The 25,563-nt window shown below is 53.4% G+C and overlaps 2 protein-coding genes and 1 long non-coding RNA gene across 3 annotated transcripts; 1 reads left to right on the top strand and 2 right to left on the bottom strand.

Annotated features, from left to right (window-relative positions):
• Nucleotides 1-258: 258 nt before the first annotated feature.
• LOC137206809 (uncharacterized) lies at nt 259-13,745 on the bottom strand. The gene is made up of 3 exons (XR_010934836.1): nt 13,680-13,745; nt 12,192-12,345; nt 259-393 (listed from the first exon to the last, which is right to left on the bottom strand). It is a non-coding gene; the product is annotated as an uncharacterized lncRNA (long non-coding RNA).
• METTL27 (methyltransferase like 27) lies at nt 13,124-17,340 on the top strand. Its single transcript, XM_067705910.1, is given in 7 exon segments — nt 13,124-13,219; nt 13,532-13,658; nt 14,211-14,339; nt 14,553-14,688; nt 15,061-15,153; nt 16,930-17,050; nt 17,052-17,340. Coding segments are annotated over 6 exon segments (729 nt in total). The 5' UTR covers nt 13,124-13,219; nt 13,532-13,535; the 3' UTR covers nt 17,179-17,340.
• An 890-nt stretch (nt 17,341-18,230) lies between these two features.
• On the bottom strand, nt 18,231-19,978 carry CLDN4 (claudin 4). Its single transcript, XM_067705911.1, has one exon. It carries the CDS (start codon nt 19,694-19,696, stop codon nt 19,067-19,069), a length of 630 nt encoding a protein of 209 aa, XP_067562012.1. The 5' UTR covers nt 19,697-19,978; the 3' UTR covers nt 18,231-19,066.
• Nucleotides 19,979-25,563: the final 5,585 nt, after the last annotated feature.

Below are 25,563 nucleotides of genomic sequence, written 5' to 3'. Positions count from 1 at the left end.
GTGCGCTCCCTGCAGGTGCAGGACGGCGGCGCGACCGCACGGGGGCAGCAAACACCAGGGGCGCGGGGGCCCGCCGATCCCGAGCGTGCTGCGCAAATTGATGCAAAGTTTTCCGTCGCTGATTTTGTCCCTTCTCAGCCTGCGACAACAACCTTGCGTCATTCCGAGGAGCTCGCCCGGTGCAGGTCCCGTCCTGCCTGGGTTGCTGGAGGCGAAACCACCGAGAAATGTTCAGGACATCCTCCTTTCTTTCTCGTTCTAATATTAAAACTTCACTTTATTTCAAATCTTCATTTTTATTCCCAAAAGGACGCAAAAATGATAAAATATGCCTTCAAACTTATTGGAATTTGTCTTTTTTTTTTCTTTCTAAAGATGGCTTGATTGAAACCACTTAAATGCAAAAAAAAAAAAAAAATCATTACAAACGGATGAAAGCTCGAGCACTTATCCTGATTTAAGGAAAAAGGTTTCGGAGTCAGACAGACTTGGAATTGAACTGACCTCTGCCGCTTAATCACAAGTCTATGCTCCCGCCCCAAATTTCTTTATCTGTAAAACTGGGATATAGTTTATATATAGAATCTGCCAGGTGAGGTCATGGGGAGGAGTCGATGAAATAGTGGCTGTAAAGTGCTTTGCGCAGTACCTGACCGCACACCAGTGCTTGGGGGTTGGTGGGTGAGTGAAGTCAGCGTCAGCAGATGAGAAGGAACGCAAGAATTTTTTAAAAACAAAATAAGCTACAAATTGGACAAAAGTGCTTTCAAATATGTGCAAATTTCTAAAAAGAAATCACCCCCAGGGGCACGCATTTTGTTAATTCATAAACCAATCTGTGGAAATATTCATTGCAACCAAACCACTTTCAAGCAATTCACCTGGAGCCCAAGACTAGATCGTGAAATTCCAAAAAAAGTCCCGACCATAGAGAAAAGGGTCATTGTTGCCTTAAAAGTAATTCAAAAAAGATTTTTTACACAAAAATGAATGAAAATGCTTTAAAAAGTGTTCTTTAAAAGGATACAAAGTTGCCAAACCATCCCATTGTTCAAAAACATTCACCCCCCCCAAAAAAAAAGTTTGGATAAATGGGAAAAAACACGTCAACACCTGCAACAGATTGCGAAGTCACAGCTGCGTGGTACAAAAATCAATGTGTGAAAAACAACCATGGCAAATAATTTTCACCAATTCATTTACTGATCAGTTTGTTCAAAACCAATGTGTTTCATGCGTTTGTTTTCTGCCAGCTCACTTATACCTCCCTCTGGGATCTTCCACACACCCACACCCACACCCATCCTCAACTACTCCTCTTCCTGCTTGTTCCTTGTGTCCTAAAGAAAACGTTCCTCCACCCATCAAAGGACATTTAGGGTGTTTCCATATCTTGGCTTCTGTGAATAATGCTGCAGTGAACATGGGAGTGCCAATAGCTCTTCAAGATACTGATTTCAATTCCTTTGAATATATACCCAGAAGTGGGCTTGCTGGATCCTAAGGTAGTTCTATTTGTAATTTTTTGAGGAATTTCCACTCTGTTTTCCATAATGGCTGTACTAATTTACATTCCCACACGTGAGATGTAACAACATGGATGGAGCTGGAGGACATTAGGCTCAGTGGAATAAGCAAAACACAGAAAGAGAAATACCGCATGACCTCAGTTATATGTGGAATCTAAAAAAAAGTTGAACCCTTAGAAACAGAAAGTAGTATGGTGGTGGTCAGAGGCTCAGGAAGTTGGGTGATAGTGATCAAAGGGTACAAAGTTTCAGTTATACAGGATGAATAAGGTATAAAGATCTAATGTACAGCATGGTGATGACAGCTGACAGTGCTGCACTGTATACTTGAAATATGCTAAGAGGATAGGTTTTATTAAATCTTCTCAACACACACACACACACACACACACACGGTAACTATGTAGAGGTGACAGAAATTGTTGTTTAACTGGTTTTTGGCGATCATTTCACAACGTATATGTGTATCAAAACATCAAGTTGTACACATTAAATGTATACAACGTGGGGAGTTCCCTGGTGGCCTAGTGGTTAGGATTTGGCGCTTTCACTGCCGTGGCTGGGGTTCAATCCCTGGTCGGGGAACTGAGATACCCCAAGCCGCAAGGTACAGCCCAAAAAAATGTATACAATTTTTATTAAAAGAAAAAAAAAGTTCCTCAATGCCCCTTCACTTGACCATTTAAACGATATTGTTGAAAGAAGTCATGCAGTCACCAGCCACTGGCCATACAGCTTCAGCCCCTGCCTCCCCACTTCCATGGCCACTGTCCTGGCCCAAGTCACTGGTAAACTCCTTGTTGCTGAATCTGGTGTAGAGACAGCAGGAGCAAAGCCAAAAGGTAGTGACAGCCTGGAAGAAATGTATGCAACCCATGAAACAGTCCAAGGACCAGTAGCCAGAATACATGGAATATCTAAGGAACACCTACAAATCAGTAAGATAAAATCAAATGACGCAGCAGAACGCATAGATAAAGGCACTTCACAGAAGAGAAAAACCAGAGAGCCAATGAACGTAGGAAAAGATGTTCAACTTCGTTAGTAAGCGAGGGAAATGCAAATTAAAACCACAATTAGATACTATCTCATACTCATTTGAGAAAACAAAAAAAGTCTGACGCTTCACCGTGCGTGCGTGGATGAGTTCATGGTTGACCAGAGCATCAGACACTGCCCATGCCCTGACCCAGCACATCTTACCGTGGGTGGCTCTCAGACTTGGTTTTCAGACTTTGAGAGCCACCCACAGTAAGGAGTGTGCTGTACAAAGCTGCCCACTACTCAGACATGTGAAACTGAAACACAAAGTTAACAAAACAGTAATTACCCTTATTACGTGCAACGTGTGCATTTATTCTCTATCTATTCTATTTCACAACTGATTGAATTGTTTTCACTACCCCCTAATGGGTTGCAAACCCCAGTCTGAAAAGCACTCCTTCCAGAAGCATCCACCTGTGAATGAAAAAACATGTGCAAGACTGCGTGTGGTAGCATTTTTCCATCAATTGGGAAATAAATAAACTGGGTGTATCTGTCTCAGGAATGACTAAGCAGTGATTAAAATGAATGCAATCTGTGTGTATCCATGTGGACAGATCTCAAAAACACGGTGTTACGTGAAAAGGGAAAGTTACAGAGTCATAGCTGTGGAATGGTAGCATTTGTATAATTTTTTCAAGCCCATTAAGCCATATTATATGTTGTTCTGAACACATATACAGTGAAAATCTTTCTTAAAATACAAGACCTAGAAGGTCCCTGCCCATTTGTGATGGTAGCTGGTTCCCTGGAGCAGCAGATGGAGGAGGGAGAAAGTCAGAGAGAATGTCAGTCATCTGTCATGCTTTTTCCTTTTTTCTACTTTCAAAGATTAAGAAGCCATAATGGCAAAATTCTAACATTTGTTCATTCTAAATGGTGGATACCTCAAGGTTGAGAACAAGTCAGTCAAGCAAAGATCTGAAAGAAGTGATCCAGGCCATTAGAAAACAGCAGTGCAAAGGCCCTGAGGTCACCGTGGCACGTTCCAGGATCAGCAGAGGCCAGGAGGCCAGAGCGAGGAGGAGAGAGGTTAAGGATGAGGTTGGTAAGGAATTGGATTTTAGGTTTAAAGCAGGAGGGTAAACCCACCAAACTTATACTGTAAAGACATCATTCTGGCTGGGCATGTTTTATTAACAACTAAAATTGAGTGATAAACAAACACTAAGGTTATTGTACTAATCTCTTTTTTTGGGTGTGTTTGAAATTTCCCATAAGAAGTTTAAAAAAACAATAATATGATCCCTGGCTGCTGTGAGGGAAACGGACTGGGTGTGGGGACAATGGGGGGAGGCAGGGAGGCCAGTTTGGGGGCCACCACAGGGGTCTGGGCGAGAGGGGAAGGTGAGCGGAACCAGAGTGTCAGGGGTGGAGTGGAGCAGCCATGGGATTTGCCCGTGGACAGAACGAGGGATGGGAGAAAATTAGCTCGGGCTGAGCCTCCGGATGCCTAGTGGTTCAGAGGACCGTGGAGACGGGAAGGGGTTTGGGAGTGGCCTCCGAGGGGAGATGTCAGGCGAACAAGTCCAGAGTTCAGGGAAGAATCAGGGCTGGTCACCCATTTGGGAATCACTGGCATATAAATAGCATTTAAAACCACGGGACTGGATGAGATCACCTGGGAAGTGGGCGTTGATGGAGAAGAAAGAGGACCCAGGACTGAGCCCGGGGGCCCGCCTTTGGGTACAGGTGAAGGAGAGGAAAGGAGAAGGAGGCGGCAAAGGAGATCAAAATGAGCAGCTCCTGGGGCAGGAGGAAGCTCAGCAGAAGGGGAGTTGCTCTCTCCTCATCCCTCAAAACGCCACAGCCTTAACCCCAGGGCAGCCCCTGACACTGCTCAGGGCTCCAGCTCTTGCCTAAATGATTGCAACAGGCTCTGCCCTTGCAGTCCACCGGGTCCACTCTCACCATCTTTGTAAAATGCAGATCTGATGCTGTAACTCCCCGTAGCTCATTCAGGGTAAGAAACCAAGTCCACAGCCTGGTGACCACACTCCCTGTGGCCCGGGTCCTGCCCAAGGCAGCAGCTACACCTGCAGACGCTCCCACCCCTCTGCACACGTCTGCATACACCCAAGGAGCAGGTGCTGCAGCTTGTACCAACAGCCATTCGCCTCTCCCTCCTTCCTGGAGACCATGCTCACCTCCCACACCTGAGCCTGGAAGTACCAGACCTCGCTTTCCCAGCCTCTGGGACTTCCGGGAAAATATCCTCCATCCCCGAAGGAAAAGAGAGAGACCAGGAGACAAGGCCAACCCTAGTGTGCCTTGGGGCTTTGTCTGTGAGGACACATGATTGCCTGAGCTGCTGTCACCATCTTCTGACCAGAAGGGGCCAACAGAGCAAACGTACAGCATGGCAAACCAGAGAATAGAGTTTGGGTCCTTAGTGAAATTGGTAGGCTCAGACTTGGTTCTGGTGACCGCCGGACTTCCTGTAAGAGGAAACAGCAACCCCTACTGTTAACACCGCCTCGGGTGGCTTTGGGTTTCTGACAATTGCATTCAGAAACATCCCAACTGACCCCCATATACTCACACATGCGCACACCCCACCCTCGCACGCCTGATGCCCTGAAAGTCGTGCCTCCCACCAGAACTCATGCCCGTTGGCGTTGCCGGGTCTTGCCCCGTCATGCCCTCGCCGTTGTCCACTCCTTCTGGCCACAGGATGACTCTGCCCTCTCCTCCACCACCGGCAACCCTTGGCCTTTGTACATCTGAGATCCGACAATAGCTTTGAAACATGAATAGCTGCTATGACTGGGGCAGGAGATAGATGGGGCCCCAGGCTGAGCAGCTAGAGTCTGTCCAAAATAGCAAGAGAGGAGAGCTGGATTCCGCCCAGATAAAAGACAGAGACCACATACTTCTCATTCTCGAGGTCAAGGAGACCTTCCCGACTACACGTGCACAGAAAGGCTCCTCAGAGGTCGAAAGGGAGGGGGCGTCACCTCATAATAAGTGATGTCAACCTACCCATAAGCCTCTCCGCTGGAATCCATCTTGGCTAAGAGATGTGTGTGCACACAGGAGAGGACCCTGAGATATACCAAATATGGACTCAGAACCAGGCAAAGCAAGATGATTGGCCAAAGGAAACCCAGAAGAAATGCCCCGTAAGAGTGATTCAAACTGCCATGAGTGTGTGACTCGCTCTCTGAGCCCACCTGTGTGTCTATCCACATGTACCCTATTTCCTCCTAATAAACACTTTACTTGTTTCACTACTTTCCATCTCTATGTGGAAATTCATCTCTACGCAGCTGATGGGCCAGGGCCTTGTCACTGGCCCCTGGTCCCTGGTGGTCTAGTGGCTTGGATTCAGCTTTCTTACTGCCGTGGCCAGACCTCAGTCTCCGGCCAGGAACCGAAACCCTGCTTCAAGCCGCTGCAGGCCGAGGCCACCCGAGATCATTGTGACCCCTTCCTCACCCCAAAACTATTTTCTGTTACCTGACCCTTTCCCCCATTTTGACAGCTGCGGGACCCAGTGTTATCCACTGCCCGGGGGGAAGATGGTTTCTGGCAACAGTTACAGAAACTTGAGAAGACTGACTTAGAGGAGACAGAAATGTGATAGGTCAGAGAAAGGCCTCTCACCCCGAGGCTGGGACAGCTTCCTGGGCTCCGGAGGGGAAGGAATGTAGTGGGTTGTGGAGAGAGAAGTCTGTGGGGCCTGGGGTCCACGTCTGGGGGGTGCAAAGCAGTGTCCAGAGGCCACCAGCACCCCTACCAGTGTCTTACACGGCAAGTCTCGTCCTCCATCAGGAGCCTTAGCTACAGGTGCCCACACACCTTGCATGCCCTGGTCGGTGAGCAGGACACCACTGAGGGCCTACGAGGACAGATCGGATAGGCAGGTCCCCCCGGGACCCTCCCCCCAACCAGGGCCTCTCCTGGGACAACCCAAGCCACCCTCAGATGGTCCAACAGGACTGCCTTTACTGGGGTATCCACCTTACTTGAAGGGTCACTCCCCACAGTGACATTCCTCAACATCATAGCACCCATCCACCCCCACCCCAGACAAAGCAGTGGCTCTGGATGTGGAGGGTGTGGGTGACCAGAGCCTGGACAGGAGAAGACACCCCAGCCTCACCTCCTCCACTAGAACAGGGTGGAGTGGTGGCTACTTCTGATTCATCTCTATGACTGCCTCCAGTGTCCTGCACAGGACCTGGCAAACAGAAGGTGCACAATAAATATTTATTGACCTAAATGGAACATGAGGCTGCAGAGATGGGGCCCAGACATCAGCTGGTTGAACTAGCCCCCATCTCCAGCCCCCCTTCCCACTCACCTTCCAGCGATGATTCAGGGGTGGCCGTGTGACCCAGTCTGGCCAATAAGATGATGCAGAAGTCATGGGGAGGGGCTTCCAATAAAGCTTTTGTTTATTGTCATAAACAGAGTAAGCTCAGATGGCCTAGGTTTTTGCACTTTCTCCTTTGTCCTACTGGGAGGTGTAGCAGCTGTGACAAGATGACAGACATGAGGACAAAGGTCTCCATGTAAAAGGTGGCAGAAGAGGAAAGAGGATAAGAGCCTGGGTCCCTGATGGCATAACCGAGCCCCAGACCATGCTGCCCAGTCTCAGCTTCCTCTCTGAGACCTGCAAACCCCTCTCTGTTTAAGCCACAGCTATACAGGTGTTCTGTTATTTGCAGCTGAACACAGTGGGTTCACAGCATGTTCTTGGTACAGCTTTAGACTAAGATAGACTGGGGTTTGGATCTTGGCTGGTGTCAGGGTGTTATCGAACCAAACTTGGGTTTGCTCACCCATGTGAAGCAAAACCAATTTACTGACAAGGGGTTGTTGTCAAGGAAAGTACAGCGTGTATTGCAGAGCCCAGCAAGGAGAATGGGTGGCTTGTGCTCAAAAGACCTGAACTTCCCCGACGGTCCTCAGGGAAGGGTTTTTAAAGGCAACACTTGCGTTGAGGGCTGCAGAGTACATGATTTTCTTCTGGTTGGTTGGTAGTGAGATAACAGGATGGTGTCCCAGGGACATCATCAACCTTCTGGTTCTGACCAACTGGTTTGGGATCTACTGATTATACTCAGCATGTAGTCACCATCCTCCACCTTGGTGAGGGCCTTACTTCCTGCAGAACAACACCAAATTATGTGTCAGACGGTTATGTCAATATATCCCTTGAAGAGGAACTAGGACTCTGTTTTATCACTGAATTATTGTCATTTTTTTCTCACTTAACTGCTTTTTCTTTGTTTCAGCATTCCCTCACTTCCCTAATAAGCAATGCTCGTGCCTGCTCTTTGGAACTCAGAGGCGGCCTGAGAGACAAAAGCCATTTTCTATAAACAGGAAATGGGCAACACGGAGAGGCTTTTGTACTCAGGAGGGTTTCATTCCCCCCTTTTCTTTGATACTCCTCAATCCTGAGGGGGACAGGTACAGGACAAGAAAGAGAATAACGTTTTGGATAGAGGTTAATCATAAACTTGGTGGGAGAGCTCGGTTTCAGGGGGATTCGGTTTCAGGGGAGGAAGAAATTTCCTCTACCCTTCTAGGTTCTCCTGGCTGACCTAAGGATTAAATTGACATGAGACAGATTAACAGGAGAAAACCAAACAAAATGTAATAACATGTATGCATGGAAGAGACCCAGGAAGACTGATTAACTTGCCAAAATGGCAGAAACACTCACCTTAAATATCATCTTCAGCTAAAGACAAAGGAGGATGTTAGGGTGGGGGGTTGGAATTTCAGAAAGGAGGAAGGCAGTTGACACAGATAAAAAAGTAAATGTTTGGTAAACAAATGTTCATGAACCAGGCAGAGACAATGGGATGCAGAGTGGACTCTGATCTCTAGACCCCTCCTAGAATTTCCTCCCACCACACCTAGCCCACATTCTTTGCAGATACCTCTGGTGATAGCTCTATTCCAGGAACAGCCCCTCTATCTAAATGATTTAGGCAGTAAGGGGGAAGGTCAAAGTTTCTTTCTGAGTCAATGAAACTGTGCACCTCGGATTGGGACTTGAACCCACGTGCCTGGACTCAAACCCAGCCTAAACTCAGATTGGAACTTGAACCCATGGGCTGGGACTCTAACCCAGCCAGAACCCACTGTCTTTTAACTGAGATCACACACCTGGTTTCAGGACTTAATGACGCTCAGGTTCTTGATGTCTCATTGCAGAAAGAATTCAGTGAGAGACAAAGTGATAGGTAAGAAGTGGATTTATTTAGAGAGAAACACACTCCATAGACAGAGTGTCGGCTATCTCAGAAGGCAAGAGCCCCGAAATATGGGGTGCTTAGGGTTTTTTTTCGTTTTCTTTGTTTGTTTTTTTTTTTGGCGGTACGCGGGCCTCTCACTGTTGTGGCCTCTCCTGTTGCGGAACGCAGGCTCCGGACGCGCAGGCTCAGCGACCATGGCTCATGGGCCCAGCCACTCCGTGGCATGTGGGATCTTCCCGGACCGGGGCACGAACCCATGTCCCCTGCATAGGCAGGCGGACTCTCAACAACTGCGCCACCAGGGAAGCCCTGGGGTGCTTAGTTTTTATGGGCTGGGTAATTTCACAAGGGGAAGATTATTCCAACTATTTTGGAGAAGGGGAGGAGACTTCCAGGCATTGGGCCCCACTCACTTTTGGCCTTTTATGGTTGGTCTCAGAACTGTCATGGTGCCTGTGGATGTGTCATTTAGCATATGCTAATGAATTACAATGAGTATATAGTGAGACTCAAGTTCTATTGGTGGTCGAATCTTCTGCCATCTTGAACCTAGTTGGTTCTAACCAGTTTGTGTCATATCCTCAACGGCTATGTCATTCTTTTAAAGGTTGTGCCCTGCCCCCTTCCCTCCTGTTTCATTAAGGGAAAGACAAATACCATATGCTATCACTTATATGTGGAATCTAAAATATGACACAAATGAACTTATCTATGAAACAGAAACAGACTCACAGACATAGAGAACAGACTTGTGGTTGCCAGGGGGGACGGGGGGAGGGGAGGCATGGGTTGGGAGTTTGGGATTTGCAGATGTAAACTATTATATATAGAATGGATAAACAACAAGATCCTTGGAGTCCACTCCATAGAGGATCTTATAGGAGGTGTTTACAGGTCTGTAAATGGAGCACTTCACCACCACCCACAATCTATAGCACAGGGAACTATATTCAATATCCTGTGATAAACCATAATGGAAAAGAATCTGGAAAAGAATATGTGTGTGTGTGTGTGTGTGTGTGTGTATACACATATAACTGAATCACTTTGATGTACAGCAGACATTAACGCAACATTGTAAATCAACTACAACAAAACAGATTTTTTAAAAAAAGTTTCTTTCTGAGTCTTTTTGGCCATCATCATTTCCAGCTCAACATAATCTACATGCCAAAGAGACATTTTGGGGTGGCAAGTTTTGCTCCCCTACACAGATAACAGCTGAAATCTGGGTCTCCCCCACTCCTACTCCCCCCAAACTGCTCTTGCCAAGGTCATTAAGGGAAATGACAATAGCTATTGTAACAGACAAATCCTAAAATCTCAGTAGCCTAACACTATGGGTTTATTTTTGCCCATGTTACCGTGCAGTGCAGGTTGGTGGGGAGGGCATGGCTCCCCACAATCATTTAGGGCTCCAGACTCCTCCGTCTACAGACCCACTCTCCTCTGGGTGCTTGAAGCCCACTCCATAGAGGGTCCTATGGGAGGCGTTTATGGTCCAGGTCTGTAAATGGAGCACTTCACCACCACCCACAGTCTATTGGCCTGAATTTGGCCACTCGGCCACACCTACAGGTAAGGGAAGCTGGGATGTGTAGTCTAACTCAGGGAGAAGAGGCAAACTTGGTAACTAGTGTGCGCTATCAGGGTCTACCTCAGCCACCAAAGGTCTCCATGTCCCTACATCCAGTGCTCAGTTCTTCAGCCTCATTTTACACCACCTACCAGCACATCGGGCAACGTTGGCCATCCCCCATCTTTTTGTTTTGCAGATTTTTTTTTTTTTTTTTTTTGACAACACCATGTGGCATGTGGGATCTTAGTTCCTTGACCGGGGGTCGAACCTCTGCTCCCTGCATTGGGAATGCCGAGTCTTAACCACTGGACCACCAGGAAAGTCCTTTTTCTTTTTTTTTTCCCCCATCTTTTTGAAACACTCTGCTCTTGGCATCCTTACTTTCTCGGGGTTTTCTTCAACACTGCTAGACGCTCCTCTTGTTACCTGAAAACTGGATTCACCTCTTGGTGGGTGTTGAGACAAAAGACACAACCAAGCCAAAGACAGGAAGAAGGAAGGATTCATTACCTGCAGCAAGTAAGGAGGACACCTGGGATCTTTCCCAAAGCAGCGTCTCCCTGAATGGCAAAATTGGGGGAGTTTTAAGCTAACGGTATACGCATATTCGTGAAGGGGCCTGAGCAGAGGAGAATTCAGCACAGAATTGGAGCAAAGGCCCACAGAGTCCAGGCTTTAGTTGGTCATTTAGTTGGTCATTTAGAGGGTCATTGTTGTCCTCCACTTGGGTGGGGGCCTTAGTTCCCATAGAACTCAAAGATATATTATTATGTACATGCTTTGAGGATGAACTAGGACTCTGCTTTATCACTGCACTATTGTCTGACTGCTTTTTCTCTGTTCCTGCATTCCTTTGTTCCTTTAAGATCACTGGTTACTGAGACCTGTTCAAGGGCAAGCACTGTGGCCAGGCTTAGACCACAAAATGGCTTCTCTTCTGTCCAGAAAACCATTCCTGGTTCTGTTTCTCTGGGGACCCCCTAACCGATCTGCTTACACTCTGAAACACTGAAGTGTTGGAGGTCCTCAAGCTGGATCCTGAGGGCTCTCCCCTCCCCTTTCTCTTCTCTGAGCAATCTCACCTGTGCCAGATGCTTCACTCACCACAGGTTGTACTCATGACCTTGAATCTGTCTCCAGCCTGGCTTCTCTCCTGAGCTCAAGACTCTGGCATCAAGTAGACATCTTCAAGTACGCATCTCAAAGTCAACACTCCCAAACTGTTAGTATCCTCTTCACCCCAAACCTACTCCTCTTCCTGGGTTCCCCCACTACGAATGGCACCATCAACCCTGGACATCAACCTCCTGCCTGGCTAACTGCAACAGTCTCCCAAACTGCCTGACCACACTTCAATCCCCTACAAGGGTTCTCTAGGCTAGTGCCTCTGAAAATTCATCTGCATAGAAATCACCCGGAGAGTTTGTTAAAAAGCAGATCCCTGGGCCCTACGACCACCCCATTCGATAGGCCTGGGATAAGACTCAAGAATTTGCATTTCTAACAAATTTGCTTTTCTAACAATTGCATTTCCCCTAAGGTCCTCCCCTGGAGCAACCCAAGCTAATGATGCTGATGCAGGTGCTGCAAGTCTGTGGACCATACTTTGAGTAGCAAGGCTCCCTGCTCTGTCCAACTCAGAGGCCACTAGCCACAGATGGCTGTTTAAATTATTTAAATAAATTTTAAAATTCATTCCTCAGTGCTGAAACAGGCAGGAAGGGGGCAGGGCACAACCATTAAATCCCCACCCCTCCTCCAAGATAGTCAGAATATCCCCCCCACTCATCAGCGTATGAAATTATCCAGCCCATAAAAACTAACCTCCCGGGCTTCCCTGGTGGCGCAGTGGTTGAGAGTCCGCCTGCCGATGCAGGGGACACGGGTTCGTGCCCCGGTCCGGGAGGATCCCACATGCTGCGGAGCGGCTGCGCCCGTGAGCCATGGCCGCTGAGCCTGCATGTCCGGAGCCTGTGCTCTGCAACGGGAGAGGCCACAACAGTGAGAGGCCCGCGTACCGCAAAAAAAACAAACAAACAAACAAACAAAAAACAAGAAAAACTAACCTCCCCATATTTCAGGGCAACCTGTCACTTTCTGAGATGGCCCACACTCTGTCTATGGAGTATGTATCACTCTCAGTAAGTCCACTTCTTACCGATCACTTTGCCTCTTGCTGAATTCCTTCCGCAACAACACATAAAGAACCTGAGCTTCATTAAGTCCTGAGACCAGGTATGTGATTTCACCAGGGAGATTGTGAGTTCAAGTCCCCTCCTAAGCCAGAGATTGTGGGTTCAAGTCCCATCTGAAGTGCGACTGGCTTCAAGTCCCAACCTATAGTGTTTGTTTTCAGCAGCACTAGGCACATTTCAAGCGCTCAACAGCCACTTGAACAGCGTGTATTTATAAAACATTTCCATCACCAAAGAAAGTTCTACTGGACAGCCTTGCATGGATCTTGGTGACTGTTCTAAAAATGAAGGCTAATCCTAGGTCCCTCTTTGGTCCGCAAGAATTCTGAGGCTCCTACTGCCTAAAAGCTGATGCTTTGGAGAAGCATAAAGGACGTCGGGAGTCGGGAGGGCACAGAGAACATTACTCAACCCAGATACCTTCCAAACTTCTCAGCAAGATTCTGGGATCTTCCCGGACTGAAGGCGGACCAAGAACTTTGAGCTCATTGGCTGGTGGTGGAGGGGTGGGCGAGTTGCCAGCGCTTTCCTCTGATTGGACATTTTCTCTTAGCAGAAAACCAATCATCGAGGGAGGTGGGGGCGTGGCCAGGCTCGCCTACAGGCCCTTCCGCGAGTTCCAGCGCCCACCCACCCCGCTGGCGTGTCAGATTGGTGGTGAGTTCTGAACCCCTACCACCTAAGGGGCCCTTCCACCCTGGAATCCCGCTCGCGTTGGCCGACAAGGAGGTGGGGCAGGTCCTCCCTCCCGCCGAGGGGAACACCCCTTCCAGCAGCCTTGAGTCCCCAGGTGTCCAGCCTCGCCCTCCCTGCGCTCAGTGTCCCCACCCCCACCCCCAGTGAAATAGGATTGCATTGTGCCGGTGGCCGGGAGAGGCCCCCTCCTGACAGCCTCCTCTGCTGGGCATGATGGGTGGGAGGGAGGTGAGACTGAGGTGGGCCTCAGGACACGGAAGCCGTGTCCCACAGGAGGATGGCTCTGGAAGAGGGCCGGAGCCTGCCCGAGGTGCGGGCGCGAGTGGGGGCTTCGCATGGCATCACCGACCTGGCCCACAAGCTTCACTTCTATGACCAATGGGCTCCGGATTATGACCAGGTAAACCGGCCGGGTCCTCACCTCTGCTTCCATCTGCTTGCCCGGCCTCAGTTTGCGTGTCTGTAAAGCCGGAATAGTGAGCCTTGCATCATCGCAGGGCAACGAATGTGAGAGGGAAGGAAGACCTGGGTGCAGCCCTGCAGTCCTGTCTCTTCTGGGACTGGCTCCTCTTCAGCGCATCCACAGGGGCCCTGCCCTCTCACCAGCCCCATCTTCCAGACTGGCAGACCCTAGAGATCAGGGGCCAAGACATCCCCACCCTGGGACTGCAGTCCAGGCAGAGGTGCCACTGAGGGGTCAGTATGAACTAAGCAGAGAGCCATGCCAAGGCCCACAGAAAAGACCCCAGCCGTGGGCTGAGGGCTACTCTCCAGTCCCCGCCCCTTGACAGAGGAAAGCACCTCATACCTGGTTCTCCCCTCACTGTAGTCCCAGCAGGCCCTGGGCCCCCGATGCACACAGCTAGGCCGGGCTGACTCCTAGACCACCCAAAAGGAGGTCCCCCAAACACTGGGGCACGGGGTGGCTCTTGGTGCAGCACTCTGTCCCCAGGATGTGGCCGCCCTGCAGTACCGCGCTCCCCAGCTCGCAGTGGACTGCCTCACCCAAGCCCTTCCAGGTCCACCCCACGCTGCCCTGATCCTGGACGTGGCCTGTGGTACTGGCCTAGTGGCTGCAGAGGTGAGACCACCCTAGATCCCCTGCCCTCCCTTCAGCCCCCACTTACTCAAAATTCCTACTACCCCAGGCCCCAGATCCCCGCCTCCCTGCTCAGACTCACTGGTTCCAAACACTTGGGCTACATCCACTGCGGGGACCACTGTCCTCCCCGAGGTGCAGGGACCTAAGTGGGAGGCGGCAGGTATGAATTGTGACTGGGTCCCCCCACCCCAGCTGCAGGCTCGGGGCTTCCTCCAGCTGCATGGGGTGGATGGGAGCCCAGGGATGCTGGAACAGGCCCGGGCCCGTGGCCTCTACCAGCGCCTCAGCCTCTGCACCCTGGGTCAGGAGCCTCTACCCAGCTCTGAAGGTACTCCCCTACCCCCTTCAGCACCCGAAGGCACACCCTCTGACCAAGCCCACCTGACGTAGCCCCTTTCTTTTGCCAAGACTCCATCCCCCTTGCCTAGCCCTCCACAAGCCCCCTCCCACACTGAGTCCTATTCTCTTTTCGAGCCCCCCAATCCCTCACTGAGACGCTTTCTCCGAAACTTCCGTCCCATGATCTGACCTCAGTCCAGGACTGGGCCACATCTGCCATATCCCCCACGGGATCTGGGTCCCACAGACACCAGTGGCAGGCCTGGTCCCTCCCCAGGCCCTGTCATGCGCACCCTCCCCCAGGGTGGTCTGAGGCCACACTGAAGACAAACCACCACACCATGTCCGCACCTCCACACAGGGACCTTCGACGCGGTGCTGGTGGTGGGCGCCCTCAGTGACGGCCAGGTGCCCTGCAGTGCCCTATCTGAGCTCCTGCGGGTTACCAAGCCAGGTGAGAAGCAGCCCATCCAGCCACACGCAGGCACCTTCCCTTCTCCACACCCACAGACGCAAGCCTCAGAAAGCCTCAGGCCAAGCGAGAGTAGGGTTATGCCCAGGGTCACACAGCCTGGCATCCCAGCCACAGCTGCCGTCCCAGGCTCGGCTGCAGCCGTCACCATCAACAGACCCAGGCAAACAGGCAGGGCGGGCAGGTTGCCAGCTTGCCTCTTATCCACTGGGAAACCGGAAGCAACTCCACTCTCCTCTCCAGCCTCTATTTCCTCATCAGTAAGCAGAGTGGCACAGTCCCTTCCCCGTAGGATTACAGTGAGAATTGGGTCAAGTAGTGTCTGTAAGGCCTGTGTTTCAATCCTGGCACATAGTAGGGGCTCCGTTGAGTTCCCTCATCTTCCAGCTTCCCCACTAACCTAGGGGGAGTCTCTTTCTCTTTCGTGACCTCAGTTTCCTCATCTGTGAAATGGGGCTGCTCAGGTGAGATGATAGATGTGAGTGCTTTTCTATAAACTCCACAAGTGGGGCTGATGTGCAGGTGAGGGTTGTGTTTACTGTGCTGCTACTGTGTGCCTTGCCCCGTGCTTGCTTCTGCCCTGGGGAGAAGGTACACACCCAACCCACATGCCCCGGAAAGGGGCCAGGGGAAAAAGACCAAGCCCGAGGTGGGCCCACAGGCTGTGGGTGCTCAATGCCCTGAGAATTCAGACAAGAGAGGCATTTGGGACAGCTGGGATGGGGAGTGAGGGGCAGTCCACGCAGGAACACAGCCTAAGTGAAGTCCCAGGTAGGAAGGAGAGTGGTGGCGTGTGAGGACCACGAGGCTCAGACCTGGCTGCAGGACAGGATCTGGAAGCCCCGAGGGTGCCCCATCACAGCAAGATTGCATCTGGTCCCTGCCCCTTCACCCCTGCTGGGCTCAGCAGGGGCTCTGGCTAAGTCAAGACAGGTCTAGGCAGGCCTCATCCTCAGGGAACCGCAGAGGCTGACAGTTGCAGGGACATTGGTGGCATCAGAGAGAGAGGTAGTGATCAGGCTCGGGAGGGCAGGAAACTCCCATCACCTGAACAAGTAAGGACCAGACCTCCTCGCCCAGCCTGTGCTTCCCAGTCCCCTCAGCCGGCCAGACTGCCCGCCCACATGTCACAGCCTCCTTGCTTCAGAGCCTTTCCTCTCACGAAGCCCCTCTCTGCCGGTAGCACCCTGCTTCTCCTTACCTCCTCCTCCAGGAAGCCTTCCAGACTCCTGTCTCTCCTGAGTATATCTGAGCCCGCATACGCTAGGTGCCTGGAGAAGACCTGGAGTGACAAGGTCGTTCATTCATTCAGCCAGTGCTTACTGACTGTGCTGGCCTTCCTGTGAGACAGGGTAACCATGCCTGCAAGCTAGGAAACTGAGGCTCCAAGAGGTGAAGGGAGTTGCCCAAGGTCCAAAGCCCATGAGCATTCAGACACAGCCATATCCTCCAGGAGAGGGGCTGGGTGAACAGTGAGAAGGGAGCCCCCTCTGTCAAGGGAATTCAGCCAAAAATTCCCAGCATAAAGGACACTCAAGCCTTGAAAGGTGTGTAGGAGGCTGGTAAGCTGAGGAAGCAGAGGGTATTCCTGGGGGAGGGATCAGTGAGCACCAGGGGCTTGGAGGTGGGAAAGGCTGGCCCGGGGGCAAAGCTGGGAGAACTTCCTCCCTTGAGGATGTGAGCAGGAAGGGGACAACCTTCCTGTCCCTGGCTCCTGCCCCTCCCTCACTCGCCTGCTCCTTCCCCACCCCTCCCCAGGTGGGCTGCTGTGTCTGACCACCAGGACCAACCCATCCAACCTGCGTTACAAAGAGGCGCTGGAGGCCACCCTGGCCAGGCTGGAGCAGGCCAGGGCTTGGGAACGCCTGGTGGCCTGGCCTGTGGACCAGTGGGAACTGGCCACCTCCGAGCTCGAGGTGGGGCCTGGCACCTCTGACAGCGACGGCTTCATCTCCGGCATCGTCTACCTGTACCGAAAGCAGGAGGCAGCCCAGGCTGAGGGAGTGAGGCCCAGTGCCTAGCCCCCAGCTGGCCTCCGAGCCTCCATGAGGCCTTGGCCAGGCCCATGGCTGGGCCTCCTCTGCTTTGCCTGTAAAACGAGGCCGCTGCACCAGCCCTGCCCCTCAGGAGAGCTATGCCTATTAAATGAGTCCCAGAAGCGGCAGCAGAGCTCTGGCTCGGCGGTTTTCTCACCCCTGCAAAGAGTGACATCTGTCCCTATGGAGGACAGAAGAGAAGAAACAGGACAGAGAGGGGCCCCATCCCTGGCTGTCCCTGTGCCAGGCACGATAGGGCCACAGATGTGACTCTGACCCCTCCCGGGGTGGAGGGCCCTCTCCCTCTAACTCACAGACCAGGAACCCGTGCTCACGCATCTGGGCCTTGGCCAAACACTTTCACGTGTCCAGGATTCGGTTTCCTCATCTCTAAAGGGATCGGAACGCGGAGCCGAGGGGCTCAGGGCGTAGCTTGGAGGCTGCCCCAGAGCTGGGCAGGTGAAAGGGCCTCGGTGACTGTCCGCACCAGCACCAGGTGGGGATGTGAACAGGGCTGATGATAATGCCTCCAGACAGGAGCCAGGGAAGGCTTCATGGAGGAGGAGGCGCAGAGCTGAGCCTTTGGGACTAGAATTCAGAAGGGTGGAGAAAGGAAGAGGGACGTTCCAGGCTGAGGGCAGAGACAGCCTGAGCAAAGCCTGGGAGAAGGGACCTGGGGGGTGAGCAGACCAGCCTGGAGGCCCAGACGGAGCTGGAACAAAAGGAGGGGAGGGCAGGTGGCCCATCCCCCAGGGCTGGCTGTTCTCATCTTTCCTCCCTCCTACAGTCCCCAGCACTTTCCTAAGGTCCTGGGCTTTACGCTCTGACAAATGGAGGGCTTGAGCAAGGTGACTCCAAAGCTCGGGGCCAGTTTCGACGTCTCACAATTCCCCAGAACCAGTTTTGTAAGTCTTCTGGTCCTGGCCACCACACGGTCGTCCTGCCCCTCACCACCCCCCTGCCCAGGCTTCCAACCCTGCCCTCCCCTCCACCTCCGCAGCTGAAATCAGAAACGATACAGTCTTCCTGTGCACAGGTCCCATTTATTGTAGAAAATAATAGCAATTACCGTGACAAATAGTTTAAATTACAAAACAGAAACCACGTAGCAGCAGGGGAAAGCCCCAGGACTTCCTGGGGTTAGGACCAGAGAAAGAGCATTCCCCCTGCCTCTCCCAGGCTCTCCAGTGACCTTGGCAGGGGTGAGGATCCAGAGGTGGCCAGTCTCAAGGGGCCCGGGGTCCTTCTTCGGAGCCTGCAGGACAGGGGCTGGAAGGGGTGTGGGCAGCCTGGGCCACATGTAGCCCCCTCCCCCACCACTACCCAAACCAGTTTGTAGCACCTCTGCCCCTCCCCTCTAAACCTGTCCGTCCACTCTCTGCTCGGCAACTATGCTCCAAGGGCAGGTGGGTGAGCAAGGCGGCCGTTCTCGTGGCCACAGGTTTCCATGGGCAAGGCGCAGCCCAAGCGCTCGCTGACCCACCCAGAGGATGCTGGCAGATGGAGTGGGGAGGATCAAAGAAGGGGGCCGTGATCAACACGGGCATAGTCCCATGGTCCGCTGAACACCCACTCAGAGGCAGAGCCCAAGCAAAGTCAGGGCTGAGCTGTCCGGGCCAGCAGGAGCCAGCCCCCCGTATCCACAGCCATTCTGAGGAGGGTGGTACAGGAGTCTCTTTCCATCCATCCTTGCTAGTGTTGGAGGTGACCTTGAGAAAATGTCCGACAGGGCCAGGAGGGGCTGAGGGCTGCTGGCCAACGGCCTGGCTCAGTCTCTGCTTGGCAGGCCATCCTGGGGTCACAGTAAGCTCAGTCCAGGGAGAAACAAAGCTGAAAGGAAAAGAGTCAACGGTAGCGCCTTACACGTAGTTGCTGGCTGGAGCGGAGCGGGCGGCAGAGTACTTGGCAGAGTAGGGCTTGTCGGTACGGGGTGGGCAGTTGCAGCAAAGCAAGGCCCCACCGAGCATCAGCAGGCCAGAGGCGGCCCAGCCAATGTAGAGCGAGGCACCCATCTCCCGCTTCTGGCCCGAGGCCACCAGTGGGTTATAGAAGTCGCGGATGATATTGTGGGCCGTCCAGGACACGGGCACCATCACCAGCAAGCCGGCCAGCAGGAACACCACGCCGGCCACAATCATGGTCTTGGCCTTGGCGCTCTCATCCTCCACGCAGTTGGTGCACTTGCCGCCCACCACCGAGAGCAGCACACCGAGCACGGCCAAGATGATGCAGATGACGATGAGGGCGCGGGCCGCCTGCAGGTCCTGCGGCAGCGCCAGCAGCGAGTCGTACACCTTGCACTGCATTTGGCCCGTGCTCTGCACCACGCAGTTCATCCACAGGCCCTCCCAGATGGTCTGGGACGTGACGATGTTGCTGCCGATGAAGGCCGTCACGCGCCACATGGGCAGTGCGCAGCTCAGTATGGCGCCCAGCCAGCCCAGCACGGCCAAAGCGATACCCATCACCTGCAGCCCCATGGAAGCCATAGCTTAGCGTCTGCTGGGGTCTAGGACCTGGAAGGCTGTGGGGATCCGGCCCTGGAGGCTGTAGGAGTCCAAGTGCCGAGGATGAACACTCAGCGTTCGCAGGGAGGTCTTTCACGGCAAGTCCAGAGGCAAAGCCAGTTGGAGCAGCTCCGGGTGCCTTTCCTGAGGGTCAAAGGCACAAACCCAGCGAGAGTCAGAGTGTAACACAACCAGTTCCTTCCTGCCAACAGCTGCCGCAAGCTCTCAGGCTAAAGACTGGAGCGGTTATAGGGCTCCGCGGGAGGGGCGGGGGCCGAGGGAGGGGTTTCAGTCCCTGGAGCCGCCCCCTGACCAGTTTCTCTAGATTCCTGAGCCTGCCAACAAAAGAACTTTCAGGCCCCAGCCCTCGGCCCCTGAGTCACCACGCTGGAGAGCCAGTCTCAGAGGAAACTGCCCTTTCCCCCTGCCCCCAGGCCCGTGCTGAGGTCATCCGGGAGATAGACACTGAGTCACAGCCTGCAAACACCTGGACATACCTGGGGGGCCGGAGCGGGGAGCCGGGCCCAGCCAGGTTTGGGGCCTGAAGACCAGGGTCCCCACACCCCAGGGCTCCCTCATTCCAGGCTTGGGTGGTTGGATGGAAGGTGGCTACCTTCAGGGAGAGGGTCTGAGGATAGAGTCCTGGGAACATCAAAGAGCAGCCCCACCATGATTACTGATGTCAGAGTCCTCATCAGCTGCATCACTGGCCTGACAATTACTGTTAAGCGTCTCGCCATCCATGCATCTGCATTACCCGCGTCTGGACATTGGCCTGATGTGGTCCAGTTTTAAGGACCAAGGAGCTGGGGGGCCCGGACTCCTGGGTCCATCACGTGCCCTCCCCATCTGTCACCACCATCACCTGGCTTCCCAGCCCTGCCGGAGGAGGGGTCTCGGAGGTGATGCCCTTTTGGCCAAAGAGAGAAGGAAGCCTGCCCCCAACCTCAGAAGTTTCAGCCAGTTTCTGCTGGGGCAAAGCCGGCTTGGCCAGAATTAGGTCGGGGAGGTCACCAAGAGAAAGCCATGGGCCAGACCCTGGGGACATCAGTCCAGCAAACAGGTGTTTACTTAGTGAAGATACACAGAACCGTCCTCTGATAAAGCCAGAATGGGAGCAAAGTCCCATGAGACTCGGAAGGGGAGGAAAAACTCAGCTGGGGTGTTGGGGGTGGTGCCTGGGAGGGGGCCTGACAGGGAAGGGGAGTTGCCTGGCATAACTCCAGGCAACTGGGTTGTGCTGCAGAGGCACTGATGACAGAAATCGCCATGGACGGGGCCCTCTGGAGTTGGGCAAGACAGCAGGACTAGGTGAAGGAGAGCTTCAGGGAGAGGGAACGGCGAGCGCCAAGGTGCCCAAGGTGGGGAGATGCAGCTAGTTCTGGGAACCAGAACAGATTCAGAGGAATCCAGTCTGACCAGAGACGGGGTAGTGGGGGAGGGGCCAGAGGAAAAGAGCCAGAAATTTCTGCCTCAGGCATCTCGGAGCCCTGGGCTGTGCACAGAGGCTGTGAGACCAGCAAGGGCATCGGATGCCAGGTTGAGAAAGGGGTCTCTGGAAACAGGATGGAGGTGAAAGCCGGGCAGAGGGCAAGGATTAGGAAGGGCCTGATTCAGGGCAGGGGCTTTGGGAACCTAAAGGAAGGAGTCACTGTGGTGGGGAGAGAGAATGGCCAGGCTCATCCTGGCTGGATCAAGGGAACCCCACCCCCTTTCTTCCCCACGTGCTGGGGAGCTCATCCCTGAGCCCCCAGCATTGTCCAGCCCCGTGCCTGGTGCCCTGGGGCAGCTGGGTGTCTAATCTGACCCTGGCAGTGGTCCCTGAGCTTCCCGAGAAAGAGAGCTATCCTGTGTGGGTGATTTGGGTAGAAGCTTTCTGTGAGCTATTTAAAACGTGCTGACAGCCTGTGGAACCATAGGGCTGGCAGGAATAAGCTAGCGCGATGGGGAAACTGAGGTCCTTGTACTGTGGTTGACTGTAAACACTTCGGTCTCCCCTACAAGGCTGGGGGCTCCTGAAGGATAGATACTCAGCCTCAGAGCTCAGCGCAGGGGTTGACACCTACTAGGTGCTCAACAAGGCAGGAGGCATTATCCCGGTTCCCAGCTGCCCTCCCCCACTCCCCCTCAGCCCCAGACACACACACCAACACAAACAGGAATAGTTCCTGCCAGGACCACGCCTCCCTGGCGTTCTCCTTACCAGGCTTCGAGGAACAGCACGCAAACAGGCCTGTGGACTGAGCAACGGAGATACTGCCCTTCCAGAGGGACGATAAGTGCTTCCCTGCAGTGACCTCATCACAGCCTGCCTATCATTAAGCAGGGCAAGGACTCTTACTGCCTTTGCACAGATGGGTGAACTGAGGCCCAGGGAGGGCCGTGTGGGGCTTGCCCAGAACGGGGTGGGCTGGTCATTCCAGCCCTTCAGTAAGGTTTCTGCCTACAGAGACCCTCACTCACCCCCTACACGCCCCTCCCTCAACTTCCTGCTCTTGTTCTGGGACACAGCCGACTGGCACTTGGAGAAGCAGCAGTGGGGGAGGGGGAGCACACAGGCCCTAGAGCTTTCCACCTGTGGCCCAACAGAAGTGACTAAGAAGCTGTCCTTCCCTGCCCAGCTCAGCCAAGCACTTCAGAGGCAGGGGAGGGGCTGAAAGCTAGGGGGAGGACAGGTGCAAGAGGGCCCAAGGCAAAGGGCAGGCCCAGGGCAGGGGAGCTCAGGTGGAGCTCGGGGAGCTCAGGTGGAGCTCGAGGTGCTCAGGTGTGAAGGAGAAACAGGAGCCAGTCCTGGGGGAGCTGTGAGCCCTCTGCACATGAGTGGAGCTGGAGAAATATTTGCTGAGGATTCGTTTACACCAGGAGACACTGGCTGGGTCCCACGCACCTGCTGCAGGAAAAACACCGGCAAAGCCGGAACAATTTTCCTACACCCACTCTGGCTCCCTGGGCCTGGTCCTCCCAACAGCTTAGACAGTCTTTCACTGTGACACTTTACTAGTGTGTCTGCCATTCATGACTTTTGCTTTGGGGGCTGAGAGGGCAGGGTTAGCACTTATTTCTTTTTCTTTCTCCCAACATACACTAATTTGACGCCAATAGAATTGTATCTTACACGCTGGTTTTTATCAAGGACAGCGCTCTCCCCAGCCAGATCAGGTCACCCATCTCCGCCCATAACCCTCTCACCAGCCCCGTGACCTCGGGGGAAGCCAGCTCCATCTCTGGGCCTCAACTTCTCTCTGTAAATTGAAGACATTAGCACATTTCCCGATCTAAGACAGATGTGAAATAAGACGAGGATGTGAAAGTGCTTTGCGAGCTGAAAAGCTTGGGACCGTGAGGAGGAAAGAGCCAAGTTCATGTCACAAAGCATCAGGCCCTCAGCTCTGGTTCTACCCTCGCACCGAAGGGGAGCTGGGACTTCTCAGACCCTGGTCCCCAGGGCCCCAGGGGCTCAGCCAAGTCTTTGATCACAACGCACACATACACACACACACAGCCTTGTGCCCAGCTCCCTGCATGTCCCTGGGAAAGTGGCAGATAAAGTCTCGCATCCAACCTTGAGGCACCCTGCTGCCATCTGAGCCTTCTTTGTCCTTCTCTGGTCTGTGCGGGTCCACCAGACCCCTGCCGAGGCGGCCAGAGGGATCTCTGAGGGCTGAGCGGACCCGAGTCCCGGGACCCTTCACTCGTCTCCGCTGGGACCAGGAACTCTAAGGCCAGGTGTCAACTTAAAATTATTCTTCCCCACCAAACATACGTTTTGATCTGTATAAAACCAAATGGCTAGGGCTTCCCTGGTCATGCAGTGGTTGAGAGTCCGCCTGCCGATGCAGGCGACACGGGTTCGTGCCCCGGTCCGGGAAGATCCCACATGCCACGGAGCGGCTGGGCCCGTGAGCTATGGCCGCTGAGCCTGTGCGTCCGGAGCCTGTGCTCCGCAACGGGAGAAGCCACAGCGGTGAGAGGCCCGCGTACCGAGAAAAAAAAAAACCAAATGGCTTTTCTGAAAAAAAAAAAAAGAAAAAGGAAGAAGCCTCACTCTCAGCTCAGAAATCAGTCTAGCTGGAAGTTGGCTCAAAACGATTTATTTCTGCAGGAGTTCACTAACTTCTCTGCCCACAGACACAAGTTAAGATCCTGTTCTTTTTTAACCAGAGACAATGTCATTAAGTTAAAAATTTGTTTAAATTTTAGTGAATAATCTGCAGTGGGGTGTCATAATTCTCCGTGAGTGTAAAGATTGTGTCTCGAGTCACTTCAGAGCCATCGTCCTGGATGGTCCCAGGAGGAAGATCTCCTGGATGCTTCCAGCAAACAGGCGGTCACTTCCAGACCCTGGGCCGGTATGCACTGGCCGCCTCCTGCTGGCTCTGGCAACAGTGGGGATTTCACTAGGGCAGGCCCAGCCCTGGCTGGGAGGGCTGGGCCCCAGGCTGGGACTTTCAGAATCTGGGGCAGAATGTCGTGGTCCTTTTATGGCTCTCTTCTGAGATGACCCCAGCCGTCCCCGGGTTGAATCCCAGCTCTGTCACTACCAATTCTGCGACACTGGGCAATAGAATTAAACTCTCTCAACCAATTTCCTCATCCGGGGAAGGAGGACAACATCTCCCTCTGAGGCAGTGGGATGCTCCGTGAAAACACGGAAGCAAGGCCCACTCAGTCCACTGAGATTCTTCTCGCCGCCTTGACAGGGGTCCGGCGGGCCCAGTCCAGGCCCTAGAAAGCCACGGGCCCTGGGCTCAGAAGTGGAGGCCAGGCCCTGGGCTGAGTGGGTAGCCCCCTGCCCGTAGCCTGGCAGCCCACACCGGTGGCCACGCTCCCCACTTGGCCCCGGAGGGGGTAATGACAGGCCTGGTTCCCCACATACATGGAGGGAGAAGGTGGGGTGGGGTGGCATCTCCAAGGAAGAGAAGCGAGGCCACGCTGCTGGCTGCAGCCCCACGGCCCAGGCACTTCTGGGAATGGGATGGAGGGATGGCGGGGATGGAGCTGGGTTCAGAGAGAGGGAGGGGCTGAGCGGGAGCGGGAGGTGGGTGGGGGGATGTGGGTGCTCTGAATGGGCTTGGCTAGAGAGAGGGGCTCAGCGGGGGAAGGGCTCTGTGAAGAGAGGGAGACTGAAAGACAGGATGGGACTGAGTGAGTTTTTAATTAGTTTCCATGAAATTAGTGCTTCTGAGTCCAGCTTCTGCCTGGCAGTTTCAAAGAGCCCATATTTATGCAAGACCGGAGCCATCCTCACCGCCCACCCTCCTGTGCACCGTTCACAAGCCACTGCCCTGCTTCTCAGAGGGGTCCATCCCAGGGACAGGAGAACTCCTTCCCGCCCCCCCATCCCTCCCTCCTGCTCCCCCTACCTAACTTCAGAGCAGCCCCTGTCTCTTGATTGTATGATACATCCATTTTCCAGAGGCAGAGGAAGAAGAGGACTTAAAGGCCAGGGGATCCCCGAGGACCTTCTAATCTTTTGGAGGGATCAGTCCTGCCCAGCCCACACCCCCCAGCCAGGTCACTGGTCAGCAGGAGTTGGGCCTGCTAAGGTGCCTTAGTATTATGAGACATCATTTTTTCTCACTACAAAACCATGCAGGGCACCATCTGTCCCATTCTAGAGATGAGAAAACTAAGCCTCGGAGAACTGATGTGACATTCCAGGGCCATGAGAATCATGAGAACAGTGGGAATTGAGCCAGTGCCTGCCCTCGAGACCCCCTGATCTAAACAGACAACTCCCTAGACCAGAGAAGGCAGCTCTGTGTGGGCTCCGGAGGAAAGGGTCAGCAGCATCCTGGGCCCAAGGCGGGCTTCCTGGAGGAGGGAGAGGGAAGGAGAGCTGTGAAAGG

Source organism: Pseudorca crassidens, chromosome 15 (assembly GCF_039906515.1).
Source record: "Pseudorca crassidens isolate mPseCra1 chromosome 15, mPseCra1.hap1, whole genome shotgun sequence".
NCBI classification, from domain to species: Eukaryota; Metazoa; Chordata; class Mammalia; order Artiodactyla; family Delphinidae; genus Pseudorca; species Pseudorca crassidens.
This window is presented reverse-complemented; position numbering and strand designations above follow the sequence as displayed.

Bases quoted from the DNA above. Each gene is read 5' to 3' on its own strand.
- CLDN4 (XM_067705911.1), bottom strand. From the start codon at position 19,696: ATGGCTTCCATGGGGCTGCAGGTGATGGGTATCGCTTTGGCCGTGCTG.